At 40.5% G+C, this 12,344-nt stretch overlaps 1 protein-coding gene across 1 annotated transcript; it reads left to right on the forward strand.

The window, feature by feature from the left end:
* The first annotated feature begins 3,015 nt into the window (after positions 1-3,015).
* LOC142108989 (carbohydrate sulfotransferase 9-like) lies at positions 3,016-12,081 on the forward strand. The gene is made up of 2 exons (XM_075192969.1): positions 3,016-3,118; positions 11,237-12,081. The coding sequence occupies exons 1-2, from the start codon at positions 3,016-3,018 to the stop codon at positions 12,079-12,081; spliced, it is 948 nt and encodes a 315-aa protein (XP_075049070.1).
* The last annotated feature ends 263 nt before the right edge of the window (positions 12,082-12,344 follow it).

The following is a 12,344-nucleotide window of genomic DNA, read 5'->3' on the forward strand; positions in this document are numbered from 1 at the left end:
ATATCTGGAAAAATCTTTTTTCCAAACCTTGCTTTGCTCCTGATCATTATTCCTTGGCATTTGCCCTGACATTTTACCTATTTTATTGGCCTAAACTTCCGTCTGCTGATTTTGGACTGGTTGCCTGTCTGACGACTCTTGCCATTACATTGTTTTCTAGCTGTAACCACACTGGTCAGTGACAATAGTTGCCTGTACAATAATTGGAGGTAATTTGCTATATCACCTACAGGAATATGATCTTGATCTAACTATGGTATTTTTAAGGGCAGATTAGCATGAGATCCGAAACGGCTAGAACCACTTCATGAGATAATCACCTTTAGCAGCCCCATTTCCGAGGAACTAGTTATGTTCCACAGTACTCAGTTGCCTTTAGAACTTAAGCAGGGGTAGTAGCAGTTCTTAATCTAGCACATGCCCAGGTGAGTGCACAGAACATGGAAGGAGGTAGTAACTAACAAGGATGCTATTGGCAGAACTCAGAGCTAGACAGGCAGGGATTAATGCAAACTAATCTGGCACTTGCCAAGTGGAGTGGACAGCACATGGTAGCAGGTAGTGAGAAATCAGGATGTTAATAGCAGAACTCAGAGCAAGACAGGCAAAAGTTAATGCAGAGTAAAGACAGACCTAGGTCAGAAGCATGAGAAATCAGCAGTTTCTTTTAACAAGCCAGATGTCAGGGCAGGTAGAAATATGAGAGCAAGTCTGTTAAACAAGCCAAGAGCAGAATGCAGGAGAATACAGCAGTTCCTTTACATAAGCCAGAGGTCAGGGCAGGTAGAGATATGCGAGCAAATCTGTATAACAAGCCGAGGTCAGAATGTAGGAGAACACAAAGAATCCTTAGAACAATCTGGGTCAGAAAAGGTCAGGATACAATGCAAACTAGGTCAAGCAGGAACTATCACCAGCACTGGAATGATAACAGGGATTACTTTATAAAGCCAGCAAAGCCAATCAGAAGTTTGCTGGATGATTAGCTGCATGGCTGTAGCAGTAATTGCACAGCTGATGCTTGCAGAGAGTTGAAGCAATGCTGGTTGCTATAAATACTGCAAACAGCTGTATCAGTAAACTGCAGAAATGATCCTACACATGGTTGCAGCAGTAATTGCGCAGATGACATATCAGTCAAACAGAAGAGATTCTTATTTCATAACAGCTATTCTGACGGTCACTGCACCGCATTCTAAGTCTTATATATCTAGCTCTTATACATATTTGGATTACTGCACATCACTATAAGTAAGCCATAAATTCAATAAGAAAATGTTGATATCATTAATTTATCAACACGCGTTTACCAACACGCTCAGGGAGCCGCAAGCAGAAATCCGCTTTAAAATGACTGTATTAACGGTAATAGAACACATGCCCCGTTACTTTCGGCAGTAATGAGGCCAACTGAACTCCCCTCTAAAAGGGATACATTCATACATTCATAGCACTATAATGTTATTATACTCACAATGTAAATTTAAACCAGTTAATACTATACATATAGAGCTCGGAAAATAGAGATGTCTGAGAGGGAATTAGTATTAAAACTGGGATTTGAGATGTATAAATAATCAACAATGGGACTATAATCCCAAATACATATTGGAGAGGGAGCATTAAAACCACCAGATACCAAACAAAAGAAAAATAGGTTGTACTGAAATTAAATTAATTAATCCATAACAGTGTTAAACATCACTCAGCACACCATTTTAAAATTATTTAGCAGATTTTATTTAGTAAGATAATCATACATATTTTTTAAGAGTTGGGTACGATCGACAGCCAGACTGTTGACATCAAAATGTTGACAGTCAGAAATGTCAACAGGTTCAGTGTGTCTACTTGGAAAAATGTGACTTTCAACAGGTAGTAAAGTCGACCTCAGTGAAGACATGGCAAAGCCCCAGGTCAGAAATAGACCTAGCGACCGTAATTCTCTCATTATGCAACAGGTGCTCTTCATGTTAAGAGTTAGTGTGCAATGAATTCTAAAGTGTTTCTTATTTTGCCAAACAAGAAGCAAGAATCCTCTGGCTTATTTGTTTTTGTTCAAAGCTGCCGGACCGCCAATTTTACTAGAATCAGCCTTTTTTTTATGTATTGATGTTTTACTTCTTTGTTTTTTACTGTATTATTTACTGTTTTCTGCTGGTGGGTCCGGTGGCAGTATTGATGTGCCAGCAGGACTGGTGGCTGTATTGTGTAACTAACTGTCAACAGTCACAATCTCGTCATTTTAACCATGGAGAAACACTGAACCTGACAACATTTCTGACTGTCGAAACTTCGGTGTCACCAGTTTGGCTATTGCCAGGTTCAGCGTTGACAAATATATCCGTTCTTTAATGCATACTTAATAAAGGTCATGATTATAATGAATAAAGTAACAATAAAATAAATCTGATGAATCAGCATAATAAATGTGTTTTGCACTAAACCAATTAACTTCTTGCTTTCAAATCTTGTGCTGTATAATTAAGCTAAGTAGTGGCACCTCCCTTGCATGTTAAATTATTATCAGCAGAGGCTGAAGAACACTGGGAGTTAACAGAAGAGTTTGTTTATTTAGACATTGGTCTGGTGGGGTAGTTCACATTCTCTTCCCCCTTCCCAGACCAAAGGCATGCTGGTAGGTTAATGTTTGGTGTGGTAAATAATTTAGATTTTAAGTTCAGCTGGGGCAGAGATTGATGTGAATGATTAAAATATTCACTGAATCATAAAAACAGGTTTACATTAATTGCCATGTACAATGATCAGATCTTACTGCGTAGGTATAATGCATGAAGTTTTACACATACATGTACTAATTCACCTGCCCAACAGCAATGTTGTGCAGGATTTTCTTTTTTCGAATGCAGACCTCAAAGTAACATTTCTAGAAAAAATATATGAAAATTGTAAAAAATAAATTCCAACTAATCTAAGTTACAAAACCTTTTCTATTTTCACATTTTCAGTGTTCAGGACTGGATATTATTTGCGATAATTGTGCATCGAAACAAAATGCGGAGGGTTAATCGAAAGCTGTTATTTCTTCTTGTCAGCACTTTTATCCTCTGCACCATTTCCTTACATATTAAATGGACAAACAAATTGTCTTTCTTTGGTAAGTGTTTTAACCTATAAAAAAATGGACAAGTGAAACTATATATACAAAGTTCATTAGCTTGTTTGGCTTTCTAACATATTTAAGTAGGTGTCACCTTATTTCAGAGGTTGGGGGATGGAGATGTAATATCTAATATAATATCTTAAAATGCAATGCCATTTATTCATGGCTTTTTTTCTTCATGTCACATAAGTTGCCTGCACTCCACACTGTCAGCTGAAAAGGTTAAGAGGACAAAACAATGATAATTCCCACAGAGATACAGTATAAACACAACCAGTATCATAAATAGCAACTGAAGGTCCACAGTTCGGTAAATACATTCCACAGTCTTTAACAATCAAAAGTATTCAGACCTTTGATTCATTTTACTGAATAACAAATCCTACACTGCATATTGATCTCTGTGATATTTTCTTTCAAAGCACTGAGACTCAAAAATTATTTATATTTTAATGTGACATTGTACTATGTTACATAACTATAATTTAGAAAAATATGAAAGTTGCTATTTGCATAAGAATTGAATCTCCACTCTTTAAAATTTTGTAGAGCCACCTTTTGCAGCAATAACACATTTAAGTCTTTTGGAGTACATATGTTTTAGACCATTCTCTGCAGATATGGTTCTTCAGGCTAGTCACGTAATGTTTGTACCCCTCAATATTGAAATAGTGCCACAGATTCTCAGTTGAATTGAGATCAGGACATTGACTGGGCCAGTGTAGAAAATTTACCTTTCTGTTCCTAAGCCACTCCAATGGTATCTTGTGCTTTGGATCAATGTCCTACTGAAAGATGAACTTTTGCCCAAGCTTCAATTTTTTTGCAGACTGAAACAGGTTTTCTTGCAGTATTTCCCTATATTTTGCACAAATTATTATTTTTTCTATTTTAACAAGATGCCCAGGCCTTGCTGATGAAAGCAGCCCCACAGCATAATACTATCACCACCATACTTCATGTGTTTGGTGTGTTTTGAGGTATGGTGTGTTTTGAGGATTTTAGATTTGCTCCACCATTTAGAAAAGGGTTGCCCCCAATAGGCCCAGGCTGCCAAGATATTCAGGCCTGGGTCCCCAACAGCCTCACCCCCCCTTTCTAGGTTTTCCTTTCCAGTGTCGGACTGGGGCATGAAGGGCCCACCGGGGGACTGCAACTCTAGGGGTCCACCAGAGGGGGTGTGGCCAGCCATCATAGAGGCGAGACCAGACACTAGAGGGGGAGTGGTCAGCTCACAAAGGACAGCTAGCACCATAGTGTACTATATAAAGAATGTAGTGTGTATATAAAGAGTACACAATGTACACAATGTTGACCTGCACCTTAGATTTTGCAGAACAGTCACCAAAAATCGGGTTGTCCCACTAGACCAGGCTTGGCTAACCTGTGGCACTCCAGGTGTTGTGAAAGTACAAGCCCCAGCATGCTTTGCCAATATATAGCAGCTTATTGCTGGACAGGTATGCTGGGACTTGTAGTTTCACAACACCTGCACTAGACTCAGAACATTTGACAGACCGTCCTACCTGTTCTTGTCACTTTTACCGCCTGTGGCTGCTGGTTTTTTTAGTTGCGGCTTGTCTGGATCCTGGAATGTTGAGGGACCTATTTGGAAAAAATAATGGGTACATTTAGAACGCAGTAGGGTGAGATGTAGAGACCAGGATCAAGGTTCCAGACTGCCTGGAGAAGATCCTCCCTGTGCCAGCTTACATTCTAGAAGGAGGGGATAGTGAGTGAGAGAGAGTCAGTGCAAATAGGACACCAGTGCATATGGTGGATGGATGAAATAGAGGGTCTGAACATGAGGGTCTAGAAGGGGATAGGGTAGGCAAGCATGAAAAAGTGCATATATGTTGTGCCCTAGAACTGGGGTATATGCCTTCAAGTCTTAGTAGACTAGGAATATTTAAATAATGCTGTAAAGGCATTGATCCCAATTCATTCATTGGAGATCCTCCTTTTCAGTGGTTTGTGAGAATACAGTTCTATATGAGCATGGATGACTCAATACTATCGTCATCAGACAGATTTGAAGATTTTTGTTCCAAATTAGGTGGCTAGAAATGAAATAAACCAAGAAGCATACTACTAAATGGAGGGTGTAAAGTCAGAAGCTGTAACTATAGTGTTACAACTCTGTCTGTTGTTTGTACCTAGCAGCAGTGCCTCATACCACCAGAGGTGCTGCTGTTCTGTTCCTGAACTATTCTACATGCCTGAAGGAGTTAATCTCCTTGCATTATGCTTTATTAAAACTGCACCTGTTGCACTGCTTTAAGTACCTGCCTCTAGCTGTGCTCTGTGCAGTTCAACCGTTTGTTCCTGGCTGCTGCAAACCTGCTCCTGTGCTATTTGGTATATACCTGCTGGACTGAACTTCTGTGTATGACCCCTGCCTGTACCTTGGACCTTGCCTGCTTGCCTGAGACCCCGAATCGTTTGCCTGTACCTTGGACCACGCTGTTTTGCCTGTTGCCCTGACCTTTTGGACAGACTTCTGGGCCTCGCTAATTTGCTTGATCTCTGCCTGGCTATTTGGATTTGTTTATCTGATCACTGCCTTATCCCTGGACTCGGTCTGCTTTCCTGGACAGCCTTGTGCCTTCTGGACTGGAGTAAAACTTATAATACCTGTTCCTGCCATTTTTACTATACAGTCTCCTTAGGAACCTGTTCTTATCAGTGGATCTGAGTAATCTTTGTTTGTGTATTTACCTGAATAAAGACACTTTGCTTTACACTTCTGTTGCTCTTCGTGAATACACTGGGATTCATAACATATAGCTGTTGCTTGGCCACCTAGGGAGACTTTAACCCCCATGGTTGACATCACATGAGATTAGGCCCTATGCCCATGGGCACCCTTCCCATTCCCTCCTACCCACCTTATGTACTCCTCTTCCAGCTTCACATTTCCTCCAATGGTTTTGTTTTTTACATTGTTTACTTGCTTACCCACAAGGCTGCCAAGAGGAATTCAGGGCCCCGCTACAACAAATTCATGGGGCCCCCCTCATAGTTGAGTATGGTAAAAAAAATTGCGCCGCCTTTTCAGAGGTGTGGTCATGCATTTGGGGGCGTGGCAAGTGCGCCATTGGGGCGTGGCTAACACATCAAAATCACTAGGCTCTCAATTCGCCTGAGCGTCACATATGTCTAAGCACTCCTGACTTTCAGGACATCTAGCACCAAAGTGTAGTATAGAAAAAATACAGTGTGTGCACAAAGAGTTCAGTCTTGGCTCCACCTTACATTGGGCACAACACTCACCAAAAATTGACATTGTCCCTACTAGAATCACAACATTTCACATACTGTCCTGCTCTCTCCTACCTGTTCTTCTCACTTTCACCACCTGTTGCTGCGTGTTTCTTTAGTTGCGGCTTGTCTGGATCCTGGAATGCTGGGGGCCCTATTTGGAAAAAAATAGCTACATTTAGATAATTCCAAACAACCCTGGCGTTAAATCAATACCATCCATGATTAATAATTAGGCCTTCCTCCAGCTCCAATATTACAATAATGTGCCCCTTCATCATCGCCATGCCTTATGATCACACTGCGCCCTCCATGCTGCTTTTGCCCCCTTCATCTGGCTCCCCTATATCACACTATACTATGCTGCTCCCCCCCTTTTTCAATCCCACTGTGCCATGCCTCCACCCCTTTTTAACCCCACTGTGTCATGCTGCCCACCATTTTTTAACCCCCCTGTGCCATGCTGACCCCTGTTTTTTAACCCCACTGTGCCATCCTGCCCTGTTTTTTAACCCCTCTGTGCCCCCCCTAATTTTTTAACCCCTCTGTCATGCTGCCCCCCTATTTTTTTAACCCCCCTGTGCCCCCCCTCATTTTTTAACCCCTCTGTCATGCTGCCCCCCCCCCCGTTTTTTAACCCCTCTGCCATGCTGCCCCCCGTTTTATAACCCCTTTGTGCCGCCTCATTTTTTAACCCCTCTGTCATGCTGCCCCCCTATTTTATAACCCCTCTATCATGCCACCTTCCCGTTTTTAACCCCTCTGTGCCCCCCCTCATTTTTTAACCCCTCTGTCATGCTGCCCCCCCGTTTTTTAACCCCTCTGTCATGCTGCCCCCCCGTTTTTTAACCCCTATTTGCCCTCCCTCATTTTTTAACCCCTCTGTCATGCTGCTCCCCCATTTTATAACCCCTCTGTGCCCCCCCTCGTTTTCCTCCCTTCACTTACCTTTTCACCTGTCTTGGTCTTCTCTGCTGCTCTGTGCTCCATTGCTCCAGACTGACTGAATGCTGGGCATGACATGATGACATCACACCCGGCATTCAGACAGTCTGAATGGAGCACAGAGCAGCAGAGAGGAGGGATGCCGGCGCCGCGATCAGGTGAGTATGTTTTTTTTTCTTTTAAACTAGCCCGCTCCCCCCACCAACGAGCGAGCCCCCCCCCCAAAAAAAAAAAAATTAAAAAAAAAAATTAGTACCCGCTTCCCCCCCCCCCCTCGGCAGCCCTGCTTACCCATCCCAAGTCATCCAGACCAACTGAGACGTTTTTTTTTCATTTACTACCCTTGGGGTTTTACTCTTCATATTATAACCACCACTAGAACTTTGATTATCAATTCTCTACTACTCCTATGTTCTCAGTTGTCTTGTACAAATGCTGTAATTTATGCAGTAAGATGTTATCTATATTACTGACATAATCATCAGTGTAACAACGTAATAACATGTAATAACAATAATCAAACAAACAAAATTAAAAGATATAATACAAACAGTCTCAATTTCCCTTGACTCACAGGATTAATTTAAGACACAAATGAGCCTTACTTTCCAATTGAAATGAATGGGTTTAGCAACATGCCATCAAACAGGATATAGATAGAATTTATGGGGCACATTTATGAAATTAGAAAAAAGCCCTATGCGCAGCAAAACAGGAGTTTTCATGATTTTTGCTTTGCCCAATTGAGAAAAGGGGTTACCACTGGCAAAAGCATTGTTATTGTCTGTATTGTCTTTGTATAGGGGAGTCCATTTAAGAAATATCGGGATAGCTGAAATATAAAATGAAAAAAATGTTTATTTCTTCTTATAAAACATGTTGTATTTAAATAAAGTATTTTATGTCATTAAATGTTTAATTAATATGTTGATTTTTTTTAAATACATTAAATCTATTTTTAACTTGTGTTTTTTTCTTTAAGTGAAGCTGTAAGCCCAAATTTGTTGTAAACCTAATCACACGTGTGTACACATGTGCAACTTTCCCAGCGAAGCAGTAAGTTAACCCTTACCAATCCAGTCCAGTATCGCTGGGGAAGCCGAGTATAGCTCAGCTCAGCACTAAGCGGAAAACAAATTGTACTTATAGCTGTGAATTGGGGCTTCTAGAGATAAACTTTCTCCTGTGTTATTTTCACCTGAACCCACCACATAATCAATTAAACTGTTGCTCACAAATCACTCACATATTACATAGAAGTTCCCAGGCAGTTATTGTGTGCTAGCAAGAAAAACACACAAAAAAGCAAAATCCTAGTTTTCATAATGGATATAGGCCAGACATGGGGGTAAAGGTATCAAGGTCCGATTTTTTTCAGCGTTTTAAAATCATGGCATATCGCAGGTGTTAACCCGCGATTTTAGTCCAAAAGTTATCAAATGTATCAAGCTGCGATTTTTACCCTGATCTTCAAAATCGCTGGTCATCTCTGGCGATTTGCTGCGATGTCAAACACTCCCATGTTTAGCAAACTCTCCTGTGTTGTCCTTATCTAGCTGCGAGATTAGTAAACACATCACTGTTACACTGCCCTGTCTATAGAGCCGGAAGTCCCGGCAGCTGTCAAAACTGATAAAAATAAATAAAATGTTTTTTTTTAAAAAAGTGTGGGGTCCTCCCTCTATTCACTATAAACCCTACTACTGGTTACGTGAAAATTGGGGAAAAAAATTTGCGTAGGGTCCCCCTGATTTTCACATAACCAACACTAGGCAAACCAGAAGGGGTTGGTGGCACTATAGCAGGGGGACACGCGGCATGGGTCCACCTGCCGTAATGACAACCAACCCCAGGCTGTTCAGCGCTGGGCTGAATTCCCTAGAGAGTGGGGTCCGCCGCTGTCATGGGAAACCCCTAATACTATAAATAGACCTAGCACATGAGCTAAGTTCATTGCGTATCGGAGCTTCTACACTGTAGAAGCTGTTTGTGGCAGCTCTCATCTTTTTTTATTTTTTTCAAGCAAGCATGATCCAGATGGGATATTGCAAATATGGGGCCTTGGCTGAAGATAAGAAGACTTCAAGCACAAAGGGGGCCCTCCTGGCCAAGAAGAAATGAAAACTTCAAGCAACAAGAGGGGCTTTTTGCCCAAGAAGAAGAGAAGACATTTCAAGCAGGGACTTTGGATTTACAAATTACTTTTGGACATTTCAAGCAGGACTTTGGGAATTACAAATTTATTTTGGAGTTGGTCAAGCCGGATTATTGGATAGAAATTTATTTGGCCCTTGGTTTACAGCCATTTGTGGATTAAAAGCTGCTGACAACAGATGAAAACATCAGTGGTGAGTATATTGGAGATGTATTATTTCTAATAAAAAAAAATGTGGTATAAATGAGGGTGTTTAGTGTCTTTATTGGGGTTTTATTATTTTTATTAAATGTTTGTGGTTTTAATAAGGGTGTGGTGGTTTATTTAACATTTTCTTTTGTGGAACTACAGGTCTCAGCCAGCCGTGGGTGTCAGGGCATGTTGGCACTTGTGGTTCTCCAAGTGCTAACATGCCCTGGCTGCTATGGGTATGCTGGTGCTTGTAGATATACAAGTATCGGCACACACTGTTTATGGCACACTGGCTGGCTGGGACTTATAGTTCCACAAAACAAAATGGCATGCGTTTCTTTTTTTTCAACTTATATCACTGTTTATTACCCTACACCCACCGCCCAGGGGTGTATGAAGAGCCCTAGGGCTTTCAGCACTGGGTTAGGTGTCCCTAGAGGGAGGGCCCACTCTTTTTTTTTCCGGCGGACCCCACTCCCTAGGGAATCGAGGCCAGCGCTGAACAGCCTGGGGTTGATTCTCATTATGGCAGGGGGACCCCTGCCTAGTGCTGGTTATGTGAAAATCGGGGGGACCCTACGCAAAATTTTTCCACAATATTCAGGTAACCAGCAGTAGGCTGGCAGCACAAGGGTTAATAGTGAATAGAGGGGGGACCCCACTCTTTTTTTTTTTTTTTTTTACTTTTATTTATTTTTTATCAGTTTTGACAGCTGCCGGGACCTCCGGCCCTAAAGCAGGGCAGTGTAACAGTGATGTGTTTACTGAAAACGCTGCTAGAATTCAGCGTGTTGTATCTAGCGTGTTTTAAAGCAAACTCAGGAGCCTTTGCTTAATTGCAGCTTCATATATTTGAGACTTGTATAGCTAGAATGGCAAACAGTCAGGAGTTTGATCTCTATCGATTTTGGAAATAGCGATTTTGACAGAAACACAACTCTGGCGATTTTACATGAAATCTCAGGTTCATACATCTGCAAGTTTCAACTCTCCTGAGAAAATCACTGGATTTGCAAAATCGCACCTTGATACATTTACCCCTTGGGGTCTATTGACAAATAGGCTCCAATGCTGATTGGTGCACATTTACCCATTAGATTTCTTTCACCAGCTGTTTTTTTTATCCTAGTCTATACCCCAATTTACCAAAATTGTGATACTCAGCAGCTCATGAATACAGAGTACAAATTAAAGCCCGAATTTGGGATTTGAGATCCACTAAGAAAAAAAATCTGAAATATAGCTTAAGAAAAAAAAACCACATGTAAAAACCATTAAACATTAAAAAAAAGACTTGCTTCAAAGAAAATCTGAGATGGCGATAACAGAACAAGTACTGGTACATATTCCCCAGAAATACTTAAAAAAGCTTCCCCGTGCAAATCATAGCAGTGTTATAATCGTCCGTAACCCTCACTTTAATAAATTGGCCCCATAATTTATTTGGGGAGTGTAAAATAAGTATGTTAAATTTTAGGTTTAGTTACATTTCATCCTGTAAAATAAATGTATGTAACAATTCTCTTCAACTAATGACAGTGAAAATCTTTTTTTTGCAGCCGGTCCACAAAACTCAGTGACTTACAAACATCGGAGGGCTATGGTCAAGTCTTTTTGTGAGAATAATCAACTCAACAACTCTTTCTTTGTACTGCAGAAAAAAGTCGCTGCTCAGTTGTATGTGGAACATAGTCACAAATTCATATATTGTGAGGTACCAAAAGTGGGCTGCTCCAACTGGAAGAGAATAATTCTTCTATTGAATGATTCACTTGGACGCTCAATAAATGAGCTTAAACATTACGAGGTTCATACCTCATCATTACTGATCAAGCTAAGCTCGTACCCTCCTGCTATTCAGACACAGCTTCTTGCAAATTATACCAAAGTGATGTTCACTCGAGATCCTTTAGAGAGGGTGGTTTCGGCCTACAGGGACAAGTTTCTCCATAAAGATGACATTTACTATAGTAGAACAATTGCAAACCAAATAAAAAGAAGGGTTAGAGAAAATATAAATTCCACAGAAAATATTACTTTTGAAGAGTTCACTCGCTACATTGTTCTACAAGCTCCACAATATACAGATACTCATTGGAAACCAATGTATCACCTCTGTGATCCATGCAATATTCATTATGACATTATTGGCAAGTTTGAAACCTTAAAAGAGGATGCAGATTTTGTTTTGAAGGTCATTGCAGCCCCCCAAAAATTGAGCTTTCCCAATAAGAAACACCATTCTAATGATTCACAGACAAATCACCAAATAACCAGACAATACCTGGAAACCTTGCCTCCTATATTGTTTAGACAACTTAAGAAACGTTACAGCATTGACTTCTCCATGTTTGAGTACAGCTATTACACTGATGATGATGATGATGATGATGACGATGGTTAGACTAATAGAAATATTTACTAATAAATAAAGGCTAATAAATATTTTGGAATAAAGTGGATAGGAGTGTGTGCACCTAATAGTGTAGAAAATTAGATGAACGTGAGCTTAATTAATAGTATCAACGCCAAGTTCTATGCATACCCTAAATAAAATTATAAGATGCTTATCTGTTTAATTATGAGATGTCTTCTACTTTCCTTCATAAAAGGGTACCCTTATGCAGATTGTCCTTTTCAGCACAACCAATAATATTGCACTTGTAA

Source organism: Mixophyes fleayi, chromosome 12 (genome assembly GCF_038048845.1).
Source record: "Mixophyes fleayi isolate aMixFle1 chromosome 12, aMixFle1.hap1, whole genome shotgun sequence".
NCBI lineage: Eukaryota > Metazoa > Chordata > Amphibia > Anura > Limnodynastidae > Mixophyes > Mixophyes fleayi.